General features: G+C 40.0%; 1 protein-coding gene across 2 annotated transcripts in view; it reads left to right on the top strand.

Moving 5' to 3' along the window:
• Window positions 1-18,683, top strand: part of LOC111996915 (uncharacterized) — a 37,060-nt gene extending 18,377 nt beyond the window's left edge. For both annotated transcript variants that reach the window (XM_065776615.1, XM_065776616.1), the window contains 3 exons: window positions 14,792-17,469; window positions 17,658-17,806; window positions 18,020-18,683. In XM_065776615.1, coding sequence (XP_065632687.1) covers window positions 14,792-17,469; window positions 17,658-17,806; window positions 18,020-18,335 — 3,143 coding nt within the window. In that variant the 3' untranslated portion in view covers window positions 18,336-18,683. The remainder of the gene's footprint in view (window positions 1-14,791; window positions 17,470-17,657; window positions 17,807-18,019) is intronic.
• The last annotated feature ends 482 nt before the right edge of the window (window positions 18,684-19,165 follow it).

The raw sequence follows: 19,165 nt of genomic DNA, 5'->3' as shown, positions 1-19,165 counted from the left end.
AAAGAGATGACAATCCAACTACAAATTGTAGACCACTGAATTCATTTGATGTCAAGCTTTACATTTAGACTCAATTGCAAGTTGGACTACAAATACCACTAGCATAATCAATGGCAAATTATATAGCAAAGTATAATTCCAAGCCAAAATTTGATTCTAAGGAACAACATATGATCCAACTCAGATTTTTGCAGGAGAAGAAACGACATTTTTTTCCTATCGTTTTATCTTATTTTCCCCTCAAATGTGAAGAATAAATTAAAATTTTGAAAGACAACAAAGATGAAAAAATTAATGTATAAATAATGTGACTTCCTCCACCGACAATAATGTGAGTTAAATATAAATAAGCAAAATCTCACCAACATGTTTAATATAACCACAAATCAAACACTTACCCAACAAAACTTTTTTAATGTAAATAAGCAAGATCTCACCAACATGTTTAATAAGCAAGATCTCTCCTATCTCGGTCTCTTCACTTCTTATTCTTTGTGTTTTCTCTACTTTGCGTTGCTTCTTTTTCTTCGTTTTCTCTGTTTGTGCTTCCGTCTTCTATTTCTTCGTTTCTTCTCTAGCTTTGATTTGTTTCTCTCTCTGTGACCGCTTCTCTCTATTTCTTTGTTTTTTCAATTTTGGTTGCACTAGCTCTACTACATTAGACATCCTAATAGAGATTCCTAGGAATTTGAGGGATATGGAAATTGAGGAATTTCTTATACATCCGATTGTGCATGAATGGGCTCCAACAAAAATTCCTCAGATAGCTAAATCTCTAACCTCAACACTAACCAAGAAAGAGAGTTCAGAGAGGCCAGTAGTGAAGCATCAAAATACTGATTGGCTTGGTAGGAAGTGAAGTGCACTGATGTGGTGGCATCTCTTATTGCAACTAGGGGTGAGTAGAGTGATACCGGAGCTAACCCAACTGACCGGCGCCGACCCAACCGTACCGCCTCCATCACCGACCAAGTGAGCCAAGGCTGGCGATCGGATGGAGAATCACGCTCCGACGCCAGTGTGGTGCTGCCATCACAACTACATCTTCAAACTGAGTTGGTTACCAAACCAACCAATATGGCGATATTTTGTTTTGTTTTTAGAATCTGAGTGTTTTCTTCATGAGTTGGTTACCTCATTGTAAAAACGATTCATTTCATTTAGTAATTAAAAAACAAAATATATCAAAATGGCGTCGTTTTCAGTTAGGGTTGCTGATTTCTGCCTAGTATAAATAGCATTTTTCTACTCTTAGCCACTCAACTCTCTCAAACCGACGCTCTATCTCAGTATCTCTCGCTCTCGCCTGAGTTCGTGGAACCACTGATCGTGAGTTGCCTCTTGCAACTCGGCAGGCTCACCATTCACGTGTCACGACCAAGCCAGCAACAGCCTAGACGCCTACCGAGCCGACTGAATCGCACACGCCCCTAATTGCAACTGTGACCTTTCAAGCTAGAATAAGTGGAGGAGTTAAAAAAACAAAACAAAACAAAACGTAAAATGTTGACAGAGTAGGTGGATGAGAATAAAAGAAGGTTAAAAAAATGTTGGTGGAATAATTAGAGTAAAAAAAATATAAATGATGCTAAACATACAACAAATTTCACCACCTAAATGTCACCAGTCATTAAATTTTTTTTTTGATATTTGTTTATATTATTTATTATGATATTTTCATTTACCAATCACAATTATTATTATATCAATTTACAAAATGTTATGTTATAAAATTTGTAGTATCTCTAGCATTTTACAAAACAATTAGTTTAGTGTATGTATATAGTGGTAATTCTGAAATGGTCTCCAATATGAAATTGACTCCTTGCAATGTACACCATGTATTTGACAAAATGTCTCACTTATGCATTAGTTTAAGTCAACTTCATGGTTTGTGCCTCTTGTTTAGTTTCCACTAGTCATCTTCTTCTTCTTTTTTTGTTTTTGTTTTTTGTTTTTTTTTTGTTTTTCTCTTTCATGTGCATTTAGGCATACTAGACCATCAATAATTGGTATTTTTCGTACATTAGAACTTTCATCAAAACAACCCAAATTGCAACATTAGAACAGTAGTCTTTTTACAATAGAATGTTTTATGAATTCTGTTTTTGTATTAATATACATTTGCAAAGATAAATAAAAAAATGGAGAAAATTATAAATTTTATAACATTTAAACATTATGGTATAAGACCATTACTAAGTGAGAGATAGAGGGAAAAATTTCTTTGGAAATGTGGGGCCTGTTAACTAAAAAGGTATGGTAGTCCTCAGAAGTGGGCTCGGGGCCCAAAGGCCCAATCCGAGAACACGTAGTTGTCCGAGGACAGCCTAAAAAAGTTTTATTCACATCAAATGGGTGATATGAAAGAAACGAGTAGGTATTATATACAGCGGTATAGCACACGTCCAAGGACACCAAAGTCCGAGGTAAAGGTAACCCTCATGCTAGCGGAAAGACTCCGCCAAGTTATATCTGGACTGGAAATTGGATATAGCTTAAAGAGGCGTCGGAGAAGGTAGTAAATATCTTCTAAAGTCTATCACCTCCTCATTAAATGCTTTCCAACTAACACTCTGGCCGCATTAATGTGGAGGTGATACCTGAATAGTAACCGAGCAGCTTTATGACCACTAAGCTGAAAGTTCCGGTAGGTACTAGATGGGACAGAAAGGAGCTCCCAGGATAAGAACTACACGTGTACGATGGAAACAGGGGAAAAACGGAGTATATAACATAGGAACGAAGAAAACAGGGGGGACTTTTGGACAGGAAAAAGAAAAAAAGAAAGAACAAAGAGAGAGAGAGATACCAACTGAAAGAGAGCCGAGGACAGTTTTCCTCAAAGAGCGAACCGAAAGTATTCTTTATTACTTGATGAGTAGAACCTTTCCTGAAAAACAATACTAGTTCTTGGACCCATACTTTATAAATTTATTGATTGGGCTTATTGGGCTGAAAACCCGTCACTCAGGGTCAATCCAAATTGAGTCCCTACAATTGGCGCCGTTTGTGGGGAGAACTTGATCTGTTGAGAAGGAAGGGCAGGTGTGATACTCACGATGGAAGAGGGAGCACCGCAGCAACCGTTGGCGGGCCCGCAACAGGCAGATGCTAATCAACACCAAGCAGAGTCTAGGGGTTCTCAGCACGGCGATCCGTTGGTAGACCACGAACAAGGGGAGGGTCATGAGGGAAGTACCCGTACAACCCATACAGATAGAAGCCGCTCCCGGGGGAAAGGCCATGTTTCCCCTGAAAAGAGTGGAGGAAATTTGCAGCGTAAGATCAACAAGTTGAAGAGGGAGTTGCGATATGAACGACGAAGGCATAAGGCTCATAACTCTAGGCACTCTTCTGAGGAGTCGGATGACACCAGTTACAGGCAGAGGTCGAGAACTCCCCCCAGTGAGTCTTTTTCGTGCGAGGAAGAACACCACCGTAGGCGAAGAAGTAAAAGTCCGACTCGCCAGGGTCGGGGGAATGATGCCTTGAACAAGGCTTTGAATCAGGTCTCCAAGTCGCCTTTCACACGAAATATTGAAGACGCTAGTCTCCCTCGGCGATTCCACCAGCCTGTGTTCACCATTTATAATGGTCGAACAGACCCAGTGGAACATGTTAGCCACTACAGCCAAAGAATGGCTATTCATGCCAGGGACGAAGCTTTGATGTGTAAGGTTTTCCCGTCTAGCCTGGGCCCGGTGGCAATGAGATGGTTTAATGGCTTGAGAACTAATACTATTGACTCTTTTGAGAAGCTCACTCAGGCCTTTGGTGCTCGTTTTATTACCTGTAGAAGGGTCGTTCAACCCTTGGGGTCGCTACTATCCATGTCTATGCGAGAGGGGGAAACCCTAAAAGCCTACTCTGACAGATACTGGGAAATGTTCAACGAGGTGGATGGGGCTCACGATGACGTGGCTATGAATACCTTTAAGGAAGGTCTTCCAACTGAACACGGTCTGACGAAGTCTCTGACTAGCAAGCCTGTTACTAGTGTACGTTAGCTTATGGATCGGATAGATAAATACAGGAGAGTAGAGGAAGATCAGATGCAAGGCAGAGGGAAGTCTAAAGCGGTAACTCAAGAGAGGAGGGATTTCAGGCCGGACCGGTACAACAACAACCAACCTAGGAGGGACTTTGGGGGGCAGTCGGGGCCTGCCAGCTCCCAGGTGGTTAGTGCCGTGTTCCGAGAACCAGTATAGCGAGTTCTGGAGAAGATAAAGAACGAGCCGTTCTTTAGGTGGCCCAACAAGATGGCGGGGGATCCTGCGAAGCGTAATCGGAATCTTTACTGCCAATACCATCAGGACCACGGACATATCACTGAAGATTGTACCAATCTGTGAGATCACTTAGAGCAATTAGTGTAGGAGGGAAAGTTGACCCAACTTCTGTATCAATCCGGCGGCCGAGGAGGCCACGCAGGCTCGGCGTTTCAGGGAGACGCCTCTAGGGGACCTCCTTTGGGTACGATAAACGTCATATTCGCTGCCCCGGGGAGGACTGGGTCTTGCCCTTCCAGGGTAATGTCTGTATCTCAGTGCTCGGAGGAGGACTCCAACTCAAGGCCGAAGAGGGCCAGATCGGGCGCCTCGTTGGTTTTGGCTTCTCAGAAGAGGATAAGAGAGGAACCATGCAACCGCATAATGATGCTTTGGTGGTTACGATTAGGATCGGAGGGTACGACGTTAAGAGAGTGATGGTTGATGACGGAAGTGCCGCTGAAGTAATGTACCCTGATTTATTCAAAGGGCTGAATTTGAAACTCGAAGATTTGACAACATATAGTTCCCCGCTGGTGGGCTTCGAAGGCAAATCGGTCACCCCGTTGGGGATGGTCAGACTACCCGTGCAGAATGGGTCAGATATGGTGGAGGTAGATTTTATTGTGGTAGATGCCTTTTCTCCGTATACAGCGATTTTGGGAAGACCATGGTTGCATGCCTTGGGGGCTGTTTCTTCCACTCTTCATCAGAAAGTGAAGTATCCCTCGGGGGGCGAGGTTTCAGAGATTTTGGGAAACCAGAATATGGCTAGGCAGTGTATGATAATGGCCATTCAACATCGGCCAGAGACGAGTACTTCGGCTGTAGCCGAAAGTGATTTATAGCAATCAAGGGGTCCGGGAGCCCAGTTTGGCGCGTCCCCAGAGGAGATGAGGTGTGAAGATTTGGAAAGGGTGAACGTTGGTGATGATCCAGAGAAGTATTTTCAGGTTGGGGCTCAGTTGCCCCTGTTAGAGAAAGAGCAGTTGATCGAGGTTCTTAGAAAGAACGTTGATGTGTTTGCATGGAGTGCCTATGAGGCCCCAGAGGTGGATCCGGAGTTCATCTGTCATCATCTTAATGTCAACCCCTCGTGTATTCCAAAGAAGCAACCACCTCGGCGTCCNTAGTGGAAATTAAGTACACTATGAATGGAAGTATTAAACAGAAACTAAGTCATGTCAGGTCCTCGGACCACAGCTTAGTGGAAATTAAGTACACTATGAATGGAAGTATTAAACAGAAACTAAGTCATGTCAGGTCCTCGGACCACAGCTTAGTGGAAATTAAGTACACTATGAATGGAAGTATTAAACAGAAACTAAGTCATGTCAGGTCCTCGGACCACAGCTTAGTGGAAATTAAGTACACTATGAATGGAAGTATTAAACAGAAACTAAGTCATGTCAGGTCCTCGGACCACAGCTTAGTGGAAATTAAGTACACTATGAATGGAAGTATTAAACAGAAACTAAGTCATGTCAGGTCCTCGGACCACAGCTTAGTGGAAATTAAGTACACTATGAATGGAAGTATTAAACAGAAACTAAGTCATGTCAGGTCCTCGGACCACAGCTTAGTGGAAATTAAGTACACTATGAATGGAAGTATTAAACAGAAACTAAGTCATGTCAGGTCCTCGGACCACAGCTTAGTGGAAATTAAGTACACTATGAATGGAAGTATTAAACAGAAACTAAGTCATGTCAGGTCCTCGGACCACAGCTTAGTGGAAATTAAGTACACTATGAATGGAAGTATTAAACAGAAACTAAGTCATGTCAGGTCCTCGGACCACAGCTTAGTGGAAATTAAGTACACTATGAATGGAAGTATTAAACAGAAACTAAGTCATGTCAGGTCCTCGGACCACAGCTTAGTGGAAATTAAGTACACTATGAATGGAAGTATTAAACAGAAACTAAGTCATGTCAGGTCCTCGGACCACAGCTTAGTGGAAATTAAGTACACTATGAATGGAAGTATTAAACAGAAACTAAGTCATGTCAGGTCCTCGGACCACAGCTTAGTGGAAATTAAGTACACTATGAATGGAAGTATTAAACAGAAACTAAGTCATGTCAGGTCCTCGGACCACAGCTTAGTGGAAATTAAGTACACTATGAATGGAAGTATTAAACAGAAACTAAGTCATGTCAGGTCCTCGGACCACAGCTTAGTGGAAATTAAGTACACTATGAATGGAAGTATTAAACAGAAACTAAGTCATGTCAGGTCCTCGGACCACAGCTTAGTGGAAATTAAGTACACTATGAATGGAAGTATTAAACAGAAACTAAGTCATGTCAGGTCCTCGGACCACAGCTTAGTGGAAATTAAGTACACTATGAATGGAAGTATTAAACAGAAACTAAGTCATGTCAGGTCCTCGGACCACAGCTTAGTGGAAATTAAGTACACTATGAATGGAAGTATTAAACAGAAACTAAGTCATGTCAGGTCCTCGGACCACAGCTTAGTGGAAATTAAGTACACTATGAATGGAAGTATTAAACAGAAACTAAGTCATGTCAGGTCCTCGGACCACAGCTTAGTGGAAATTAAGTACACTATGAATGGAAGTATTAAACAGAAACTAAGTCATGTCAGGTCCTCGGACCACAGCTTAGTGGAAATTAAGTACACTATGAATGGAAGTATTAAACAGAAACTAAGTCATGTCAGGTCCTCGGACCACAGCTTAGTGGAAATTAAGTACACTATGAATGGAAGTATTAAACAGAAACTAAGTCATGTCAGGTCCTCGGACCACAGCTTAGTGGAAATTAAGTACACTATGAATGGAAGTATTAAACAGAAACTAAGTCATGTCAGGTCCTCGGACCACAGCTTAGTGGAAATTAAGTACACTATGAATGGAAGTATTAAACAGAAACTAAGTCATGTCAGGTCCTCGGACCACAGCTTAGTGGAAATTAAGTACACTATGAATGGAAGTATTAAACAGAAACTAAGTCATGTCAGGTCCTCGGACCACAGCTTAGTGGAAATTAAGTACACTATGAATGGAAGTATTAAACAGAAACTAAGTCATGTCAGGTCCTCGGACCACAGCTTAGTGGAAATTAAGTACACTATGAATGGAAGTATTAAACAGAAACTAAGTCATGTCAGGTCCTCGGACCACAGCTTAGTGGAAATTAAGTACACTATGAATGGAAGTATTAAACAGAAACTAAGTCATGTCAGGTCCTCGGACCACAGCTTAGTGGAAATTAAGTACACTATGAATGGAAGTATTAAACAGAAACTAAGTCATGTCAGGTCCTCGGACCACAGCTTAGTGGAAATTAAGTACACTATGAATGGAAGTATTAAACAGAAACTAAGTCATGTCAGGTCCTCGGACCACAGCTTAGTGGAAATTAAGTACACTATGAATGGAAGTATTAAACAGAAACTAAGTCATGTCAGGTCCTCGGACCACAGCTTAGTGGAAATTAAGTACACTATGAATGGAAGTATTAAACAGAAACTAAGTCATGTCAGGTCCTCGGACCACAGCTTAGTGGAAATTAAGTACACTATGAATGGAAGTATTAAACAGAAACTAAGTCATGTCAGGTCCTCGGACCACAGCTTAGTGGAAATTAAGTACACTATGAATGGAAGTATTAAACAGAAACTAAGTCATGTCAGGTCCTCGGACCACAGCTTAGTGGAAATTAAGTACACTATGAATGGAAGTATTAAACAGAAACTAAGTCATGTCAGGTCCTCGGACCACAGCTTAGTGGAAATTAAGTACACTATGAATGGAAGTATTAAACAGAAACTAAGTCATGTCAGGTCCTCGGACCACAGCTTAGTGGAAATTAAGTACACTATGAATGGAAGTATTAAACAGAAACTAAGTCATGTCAGGTCCTCGGACCACAGCTTAGTGGAAATTAAGTACACTATGAATGGAAGTATTAAACAGAAACTAAGTCATGTCAGGTCCTCGGACCACAGCTTAGTGGAAATTAAGTACACTATGAATGGAAGTATTAAACAGAAACTAAGTCATGTCAGGTCCTCGGACCACAGCTTAGTGGAAATTAAGTACACTATGAATGGAAGTATTAAACAGAAACTAAGTCATGTCAGGTCCTCGGACCACAGCTTAGTGGAAATTAAGTACACTATGAATGGAAGTATTAAACAGAAACTAAGTCATGTCAGGTCCTCGGACCACAGCTTAGTGGAAATTAAGTACACTATGAATGGAAGTATTAAACAGAAATTAAGTCATGTCAGGTCCTCGGACCACAGCTTAGTGGAAATTAAGTACACTATGAATGGAAGTATTAAACAGAAACCAAGTCATGTCAGGTCCTCGGACCACAGCTTAGTGGAAATTAAGTACACTATGAATGGAAGTATTAAACAGAAACTAAGTCATGCCAGGTCTTCGGACCACAACTTAGTGGAAATCATTATGCTATGAATGCAAGTAGTAAACCGAAACTAAGCTATAACAAACTATTTAGATATTCAGCTTGCTTGTAATCAAGGCTTTCTAAAAGAGGTTCATGTGACTAAAGATACATATCGAAGTATATGTTATGAGCATCACTTAAAGCATTTCAAGGGGATTAGTACCCCTCCGGGTGAACCGTAAAAGCACTATCCTAGGTAAGTATAATCTTCTAATGAGTGTTATAAAGAGCCTTTATAAAGCCGCAAGGGTTACTACTATGATTCTGAGTATAAAGTTATGATTCTTCCCCATCGTGTCAACTTTTATCTTTCTTACGACCCGAGACCATAAGACAAGTGGATAAACAAACGAAAGTAATAAAGAGTAAGCATGCATAAAATTATGTAGATAATAGATGAAAACTTCGGATGTCTCTTATAACTTGTCAAAAAGGGAAAAGATACAAGGGATACTGCAAGAACAAGAAAGTTAACTACAAGCAACTATTTGGTTAACTTTATTTGGAGCTTAGGAGGGGCTTTGCCAGCTACCTCTTGGGGAGCATCTTCTTCCTGCGCCGTGGGAGCCTCTTCAGCAGGCCGGGTGGTCGAGGCTAAGGCCTGTTCAAAAGTATGGGAGGCTGCTCCGTCTTTGAGTCCTGCTGTTTCTTTGACCGAGGATAGATCCTTTTCTTTGCCAGGCGCTAATAATGGTTCCTGTTGGCCGAGTATGGGAAGAGCCTGAGTCTGAACTTTCTCTGGAGGCTCAACAACAATAACTGATACCTCCCCTATTGGGGTAGAGGGAGTGGAGGCCCGAATAGCTGGGGGGAAGTAAATGTTTTCAGGTTTCCTTAACTCTGAATAAGATTCAACTCCAGCTCGGTCGAGGGCTTCCTGCCAAGTCCTTGCACAGTATTCCCGGCACACGACGGGAACCTCAGCTCGGAAATTGTCCTCTGTGTCGGCCACTCCCATATTGTAACCCTGCTGCTCAGCGGCATCTTTTCCCATCTCAGCCTCGGCTTTGGCTTTTTCCGCCTGATCTCTGAGCTTCTGGACTTCTTCCAGTTGCTTCTGCAGGGTCAGCACCTGTTCCTTAGAGGTTGCCAACTGGGCGTTGGCGTCACGTAGAAGCCGCCCCTGGTCCTCGGCCTGTTTTTGGAACCCCTTTAGGGCCGAATCAGCACTTTTCCGAGCCCCCTCTTCGGCTGCTAACTTCTTCTTTAGCTGCGCAATGTTTTGCTCGGAAGCATTCAGAGTGCGTACAGCTGATATCCTTTTCTTCTTCTCATCGTCAATTTGATCGTAGTAGGATTTGGCTATCTCCTCCAGCCTGAAGGTGGCTTGTACGGCCTAGAGAAAAAAGGAGTTAAAAATATACAACAATAAGAAATATATCTATACATACGATAATAGTCAAATAAAAAGAATAATGCAACGATTGTAGTGTCATACCATGCCCAAGTATCTCTTGGTATTTTGAAAGACCTCGTCCTTCTTAATCGCTCTCAGCTCAGCCATGTCCCTAGGAAGAAGAAGTGTTTCTTCCAATGCTGAGGCAACCCTGCACCCAAGCCCGCCACTGAAGTCCCTAATTGAAGCATCCTCTTTTATAGGCCTTTTGTCGAGCGTAGGGGTTGGGAGCCAGGCCTCGGGATCCGAGGACCGAGTGGTTGTTTTATCCACCTCTCGCTGTGTTCCATGACTTGTTTTCTACTGCTTAGCAGCTCTTTGGTCCTCACCCTCGCTAGTAGTAGGAGTCCGCCCAGCGCCCATCACTTCTTTGCCCTTCGGCTCTCTTCTCCTCTTCGGTTCACTGGGCTCATTCACCGTTGGTTGGGATGACTGAGGAGGTGGAGGGGGAAGAGACGGAGGTTGGTCCTGACCTTGCTTTTCCACCACTCTGCCGGGCTGACCTTCAATTACTTCTTTCAAGCTCCTCTGGCTTCTCCTTTGGATGACCATCTTCTTAGAAGTCGTTTCAAGAGACTGGGGGTGATCAAAAACTTCAAATTCGTCGGCAGAATCGGGCAACTCCACAGGTCCTCCGGGGATTTCTTCTTCTTCTTCTTCTTCTTCTTCTTCTTCTCCTTCTTCTTCTTCTTCTCCTTCTTCTTCTTCTGCGGTTTCTTTTTCTTTGTCTTCTTCTCCCACTTTTTGGGGAGTGGAGCGTGATGACGAAGCTCCTGTAGAAAGATTAGCCTCCGACAAAGTTTCAGTAAAGGGCTCACCTTCAGGAATAGGTTCGCCCTCAGGAACGAATCCCTCAAAGATTACACTGATACGGTGGAGCCGAGGATCTTTTGCCTTTATCACACACTTGGGAGCCTGAAAGGCTGTGGACGCAGGCTTATACTTGAGTATTAGGTGTGCGGCTCGTAATTGGCCGTTGGAGGGATTCACGAATACCTCGGACTGCAGAATTCTATCTAGGCTTTCCCTGTTGACCAGCCTGAGACGACGCCTAGTTGCGCGTTTATCTGCAGAGTAATTAAAACATAAAAAGAAATTTCCATTAGGAATGAAAACTGCGCCAAAATAAAAAAATTTTTAAGTTAAAAAATTTAATCTGACTTATCAGGGACGCATATCCTGGGAACCCCACCTGGTTGTCCCTCTTCAGTTGGGCAAGGCGAACCATCGTGCCACTCCCCGGAAAAAATAAGGAAGTCGTCTTTAAAACCCTTGTTTGAGGTAGGAAGGCACTGAATTAGTCTTACCGCAAGGTACCTAGACTTAAGGTAATACCCCTGGTCCCTCAAATGATTGAAGTTATATACCCAATTCACATCGTGGTGTGTCAAACCTAAGTTGTATAAAGCGTTTAAAGCCTTTATACTCCCGAGCACCCTGAACATATTCGAGGCGCACTGCGTGGGAGATAACGTGAAAAACCTAAGGTAGCTTCTCTTCAAATTACCCATTGGGATAGTCATCCCTCCTTCGACAAAAGCTACCATGGGAATGGCTACCTCCCCCATTTTTCTATCGTGCGACCAGGTTTGGGAGGAAGCGTACCTCATACCTACTGTTGAGGGAATCCTATACGTAGCCCTAAATGATTCCATTTGCTCCTCGGAATCAACTAGATACTTAAATCTACCCATTTTTTAACAATAGTAGAGAAAAATTAATACAGAAGATGAAAAACTAAGGAGGGTTAAGGAAACTTACAGGTGTGGAAAATAAGCTCTTCGGACGGACTCTTGGTATTTATGGGAGTGTAGAGTAATGAGAGAAAGACAGATTCAATGAATACGTGCTGAGAGAGAGTAAGTTGTAACTGAAGAAAGATTTGATTTGAAAGGCACTTTACAAGAGCACAAAAAGTAGGAGCGGGAAAAACCCCGCCCATAAATGCAAAGGATCCCCCACCGTCAGATTTGCATCAGGTCGTTGAACGTGTGGGACAACAGAGCAGTTACCATTTAATAATGGCGTGCCCATGACGCCGAAGCGTCAGGAGCGTGCCTTGGGCAAACCAAAAGACATTCTGAAAGCGGGGGAAACCTACGAAATAAATGAGGGTTGGATATCAAAATCTCCTTTTTTTCGAGGTGGCAAAAAACGAGATTTTGAGGGGCTATTGTGGGGCCTGTTAACTAAAAAAGTATGGTAGTCCTCAGAAGTGGGCTCGGGGCCTAAAGGCCCAATCCGAGAACACGTAGTTGTCCGAGGACAGCCTAAAAAAGTTTTATTCACATCAAATTGGTGATATGAAAGAAACGAGTAGGTATTATATACAGCGGTATAGCACACGTCCGAGGACACCAAAGTCCGAGGTAAAGGTAACCCTCATGCTAGCGGAAAGACTCCGCCAAGTTATATCTGGACTGGAAATTGGATATAGCTTAAAGAGGCGTCGGAGAAGGTAGTAAATATCTTCTAAAGTCTATCATCTCCTCATTAAATGCTTTCCAACTAACACTCTGGCCGCATTAATGTGGAGGTGATACCTGAATAGTAACCGAGCAGCTTTATGACCACTAAGCTGAAAGTTCCGGTAGGTACTGGATGGGACAGAAAGGAGCTCCCAGGATAAGAACTACATGTGTACGATGAAAACAGGGGAAAAACGGAGTATATAACATAGGAACGAAGAAAACAGGGGGGGACTTTTGGACAGGAAAAAGAAAAAAAGAAAGAACAAAGAGAGAGAGAGATACCAACTGAAAGAGAGCCGAGGACAGTTTTCCTCAAAGAGCGAACCGAAAGTATTCTTTATTACTTGATGAGTAGAACCTTTCCTGAAAAATAGTATTAGTTCTTGGACCCATACTCTATAAATTTATTGATTGGGCTTATTGGGCTGAAAACCCGTCACTCAGGGTCAATCCAAATTGAGTCCCTACAGGAAAATATTAGCACTATTTTAAAAAAATATCATTAAGTAGCTTTTCCGTGCTATGCACGGTTTAGCGACTAGTAATATATAGTAGTAGAAGACGTTTGACTATTAGTTAGCCTTTTAATATTTTGCCACATAAGCTTTAGTAGTCTCACAATTCTACACCATTTTTTATTAATTTATTTATTATGTCAATATGAGAGTTTTAAACCGACTACTACTCAGCAAATTGAAGAGTTTTAAGCCAATTGCTATTTAGCAACATGGAGAGTTTTAAACCAAACTATTATTATGTCAAAAAGAGAGTTTTAAACCGACTACTTCTTAGTAAACTGAAGAGTTTTAAACCAACTACTACTTAACAATATAGAGTTTTAAACCAAACCGAAGACGTTTGACTGTTAGTTGACCTTCTAACATTTTGCCACATAAATTTTGGTAGTCCTACAATTTTACACCTCATTTTTTTTATTAATTTATTTATTATGTCAAAAGAAGAGTTTTAAACTGACAACTAATTAGTAGACTGAAGAGTGTTAAACCAACTACTACTCAGTAACATGGAAAATTTTAAACCAAACCGACCTACTACTATATATATACAGCACCACACCAAAACCCTCTATTCGATTTACCCTCTCTTTGCCATTTCTGCTCTTTTGTTTTTACAAACTCTTCGTCCTCAGGCCTTAAGGTATCTTTTAATATTCTGTATTTGTGTATCTTTTTTCATATTTTTACTCTTATTGCCCGTGTGTTTTTGTAGTAGTTTATTAAGAACCAAACTTCTAAACACCATGTTTGATTCTAGAGTTTTTATAGATGAAGTAAATGCTAAAAGAAAGCTAGAGGTAAGGGATGTCACCAAAATATCTTGAATTTTTTATTCTCATGTTTGACATCTTAGTTTTGTTGGATGAATACTTTGTGCCATAGAATGTTATTTTTGTATCACTCTATTTGCTTTTCCCCCCCTAAAAGAGCCTTATTGGAACTTGAACAAAGTTTCTCTCCAGATTAGTTTGGACTTCGGAGAGAAACTCTTCAAACTCCTCATATAACTTTATATTGAGTATAAATTTTGAAAATCTAACAGTTGTATTGAATGTTCTTATTATATCTTTCATGCTTGTAAATTTTCAAGAAGATCAAAGATCAATTGCTATGTTATCAAACAAATGTTAAAATTTCAATTTTTTGTAATCTAAAATTGTGTATAAAAAATAAGCTTATTGATTGAATAATAAATAACATCTAATTTGAATGAAATTTGATATGTGTGTTAGGAATATAAGAAACATGAAATTCAACAATTAGATTTTAAAAATTCACACCCAAAATCTTCAACTATTGGAGAGAAACTTTGTTTGTAGAACTTGGAAAAATTTCTTCTGTCATCAGGTTATTGTATTTGTTGTTCCATGTTTTATAAAAGTTTAAACGTGGTAGAAACATGAGTAGTGTGTCTTTATTTCATCCTATAAAAAAGACACCATATAGTTATTTTTTCAAAATATATATATCTTTGTTTTAGTATTATAAATATTAAATAGTGAAAATATTTAACCACCGTTAACTATCTGGTGCGTTGCACAGGTTAGCAACTAGTTTGTTCTTAAAATTTGATCCAAATTTGATTTTTGTACTGCAAATGTAAATAGTTGCGTTGTCATCCCTGAAAATTCATTAGGTACAAAGTATGTCCCATATATTGACCGTTAATTTTAACTTCTTATTATTGCAGGAAGGCTTTATTTAGAAAAGTGTGGGGAGTCTGAACTTCAAAGAGCTGTGGAATGCTTTTGTCTAGCAGGATGCTATGAACTGGCAGCTGAGGTGTATGCTAAAGGCAACTTTTTCTCAGAATGTTTGAAAGTTTGCACCACAGGAAAAATATTCAACGTGGGTTTCAAATACATTCAGTATTGGAAAAATAATGCAACTAAGGATTTTGGTGTGGCTAGAAGAGCACAAGAAATAGACAAGATTGAACATGAGTTTCTAGAGAGTTGTGCTCGTCATCATCATGAACTTAAAGATAGCAGATCCATGATGCAGTTTGTCAAAGCTTTTCAATCCATAGATTTGATGGGCACATTTTTTAAATCTTTGGATTGCCTTGGTGAGCTTCTATTGTTGGAAGAAGAATCAGGAAACTTCTTAGAGGCTGCCAGCATTGCAAAGCTGAGAGGGGAGATTCTACATGAAGCTGATCTTCTAGGGAAGGCAGGGAATGTCAAAGAAGCATCCATGCTATTGCTCTTCTATGTGCTGTACAATTCACTTTGGACACCTGGAAGCAAGGGCTGGCCGCTAAAGCAGTTTACACAGAAGCAGGAGCTTTTGGCGAAAGCCAAGTCATTTGCTAAGAATGACTCAAACTTTTATTCTTTTATTTGTACAGAGGCTGACATTTTATCAAATGAGCAGAGTGACTTGTCCATAACAAAAGAGTATTTGAATGCTTCTCAGAGACATAATAGTGTTGGAGGTGAAATAATTTCTGCTCGAAAAATTCTAGATGCTCATCTTCAGTCAAACTCTGCAAAGTATGTGTGGCAGGATTATTTTGTTTTTGATCTGACAAAGCATTCGGAAGAGGTGATCTCTAGAAATCAGATTTCTGTAGAAACACTGTTTTACTTTTGGAATTTTTGGAAAGATAAGATTCTAAGCATTTTCAAGTATCTCAGATGTCTTGACACTCAAGATGTTAATGAATATAGAAGTTATGGAGATTTCTGTTTGAATTACTTGGGGGTGCGGAGGCAGTTTCATAATCTTAATGCAATCTATGTATTGCTCAACTCTGATGCGGATTGGGTCAGAGAGGACAGTAGATTCATTCATCGAAATGGAAATTTGGTTTATATTGATGTGAGACATTTTGTTGCAACTGCTCAAAGTTACTGGTGTTCAGAATTACTTTGTGCTGGTATGAAGGTTTTGGACAAACTTGAAGCCCTTTACAATTTCTCATTGAAGAAACCCCTCTCCCTGTTCTGCCAAAGCAGATCTCTTACTTGTGTCAATGAGGTTGCAAAGTTTCTTTTGGAATCCAAATATCTGAACCGTAGTCACTACAACAATAAGACATTGCAGAAATTTGTTGAACTTTGTAATAAATCTTTTTTTGGCTATATATTTCCCTTGGATTGGCGGAAATCATTGGCAGAGAACATGTTTTCTCTGAGAGAATCGGAGGTTTCAAGGAATTTACTAGAACAGGTCATAATTGAAAACATCAGCTTGAAGGATGAGTTGACATACGGGCAAATTGGAAGGGTTGTAGTGATAACTCTTGGATTGGGTAAGATAAACAATGGTTTATATGAGGAGATTTTGAAAAGGTTTGATGGGACTTATGGAAATCCACCATGGAAGGCATTCATTCAGGTTCTCCGTGGGAATATAGGACCAGAATTTCCTCAAGATACTTTAATTGACGATAACGGTGAATCTCCAAGAGAATTGTGCGTTCTGCTGAAGCTACAAGAAGCTTTGATGGAGACTTACAATGCAGATTGGAGAAAAGAAGTCGACTATATTTCACCTGGTTGTTTCTTGTATCTTATTGAGCGCCTCCTAATCTTGGCATCTTACTTCCAGGGATACTTTATCACTTTGAAGTCTTCTTTTGCTGAATGGTTTATCTATCAAGATGCAAATACCAACCCAAATTCCCCTTTAGTGGCTCAAATGAGGCCATCCCATGATATCTTTGAGTTTATTTTCAAGGTTGCTTATCAGCTTCTTTTTAACAAGAAAGATACAATGGATTGGATCAGAAGGTCTAATATAATTGTGAAGGACTACTATCAACTGCTGGTACTGAGATTGGTTTCTATAATATGTTTAGTTCATCTAAATTCTAATTCTGGGGAATTTTCGGAATCTCTTTTTGAATTGCTTGGTAGGAGCTATATTACTGAGCAACTTCCAGGGGAATTTTATGATGTCGTTCAGAGAAGACAGAAACATATAAATGTGAATGCGCTAGCTGAAGCATTTAAAAAGATTCACAATCCTCTTGTAATTGTGAGTTTGGGAGGAAATTGTTCAAGGTTTCTATGTCCAGATGCCATTTTTGTGGACATGACGGTAAAACAGTGCAGGGAGGACACGTTAAAAGTCTTGTTTCCGGAGACAGTGAAAGCATCACAAGGTGAAGCTGAGACATTTGAAGTGGAAGCAACTAACTCTGGCAATGAAGTGCTTTCTTCAGGCACTTATGATCAAGATAGTTGTAATTGTAAGTCTGCACCTTCAAACTTTGCTTTGGTGGCAGATCAGGGGGACTTGAACAACATAAATGGAAGCAGGCTGCAAGTGAATTACTTTTGGGAAATATTCGAAGCTTTGAAGTCGTTGGAGAATGATAAAGATCCAAGGAGCTTTTCGTTAAATGTCCAAATGATGAAGGTAATGCAAAATTTTCATAAAATATTTGACTTCAGCAAAGAGCATTCGCAAATGAGCACAATACTGTATTTTTTATCTTTTCCTATGTAAGCTAATGCCAAATTTTCATATAATATTTGACTTTAGAGAAAAGCATACACAAATGAGCATCATACTAAATTTTTATTCTGTTCCTATGTACATAGCAGGTGAACGTGGAGAAAAGTATTCACCTTGCTAGTACTGTTATGCACGAACACCTTCAGAATGCTATCGACAATGTTGATGAAAAGCTATTGGAGGAAGTAGACAGCATGGTTGATGAACTGAAGCAACTTTCTGCTGCGCTGGATGTGAGGTCAGTATGTACATTGACTATGATATGCCTAGCCTTATTTTGCTTTGTCCAAAAGGGGTCCTTACTCAAACTTACACATTATTGATGGATTATATGGACTAATTTTTACTTTGTTTTATAACTCGTGTACGTGGTAGCGATGGAATATCAAAACCTTCCCTATTTTACTGACTTTTTTTTTTCTTCCCTCTCTCTTTTGCATCATGTTCTTAGTGAACCGGAACTTGGAAACAATATGTCAACAATTCAAGAACTTTGCAAGAGATTGCTGTCAAGAAGGCCAAATCTAGAACCTATGTTAAGTAAACAATTGTTGCAACTGGGCACAAACCTTGTGGTTGAGACTTCTGGCAGTATATCAAATGAGCAGCAGTGTGATGTCGACAGTGATAGCAAAGCTAAGGAAAATAGCAGTGCTAATGTTGCATCGGTCTCCAACAGCAAAAACAGCCGAGAAACAGAAAATAAGGTGAAGGGTAACAAGTCCAAGAAAAATAAGAGGGCTAAAAAAGGAGGCAGCAAAAGATAAATAGATGTACATGAGTTGAATGTTGTTATGTATTGTGCATTTCAAAAATTGTCTTCTCTATGCACTCGAAAGAGACGATCAATCTAGCATTTCAGAAAAGATCTTTGGATCTCAATATTTAGCACTTATTGTTGTATAACGCAGTACTATAGAAGTTGCAATTCAAGGGCAATGTGATTATCAAAGGAGGTTGTCTTGTCCCATCTTTTTAAGCAGGTGTGAGGTTATAGGAAAAACCACCACACGTGACCGCAATATTGAGGTGTGGTGCTGTGCGGTGATGATTTTGGCCAAATCTCACAGCAAACACCCCTATTTATGTGTGTATTTGATTACTATTATTCTTTATTGCCCCCATGCAGATGCACGAGTTATAAGCTAATGTCAACTTAGAGGAGGAAAAAAAGGCTAGCTTGTAATCTAATCCTAAATGCACACTAAAAATGTAATGATTAAAAATAATGAAAAATTACACTTTTCTACTATAAACTATACCTCATTTTACACTTATCTCCTTAAACTACAAGAATGCACGATCAGCCCCCTTGTACTAAAACTCATGTAACACTTATCATAGATCATATGCATCATCATAACAAATTTGTAACTCATTCTATTTGAAATATGACAAATTTTACAATTATAATATTTTATAGTTTCTCAAGTGCACTTCACAAAACACACGTTCTAAAAGCAATATCAACTTGTCAAGGTGCTAGTTCTTCTTCTTTTTATTATTTCTAAGAAAATAAGAGTGGTATGTGTTCAAATATGAAAGTCTACTATTTCGCTTTTATTTATTTATTATTACTTTTTTAGCTATTGTGTAA

The sequence above is a fragment of the Quercus suber genome, unplaced genomic scaffold, assembly GCF_002906115.3.
Source record: "Quercus suber isolate HL8 unplaced genomic scaffold, Cork oak 2.0 scaffold_137, whole genome shotgun sequence".
NCBI classification, from domain to species: domain Eukaryota; kingdom Viridiplantae; phylum Streptophyta; class Magnoliopsida; order Fagales; family Fagaceae; genus Quercus; species Quercus suber.
The sequence above is the reverse complement of the archived record's forward strand: the minus strand, read 5'-3'. Positions and strand labels throughout refer to the sequence as shown.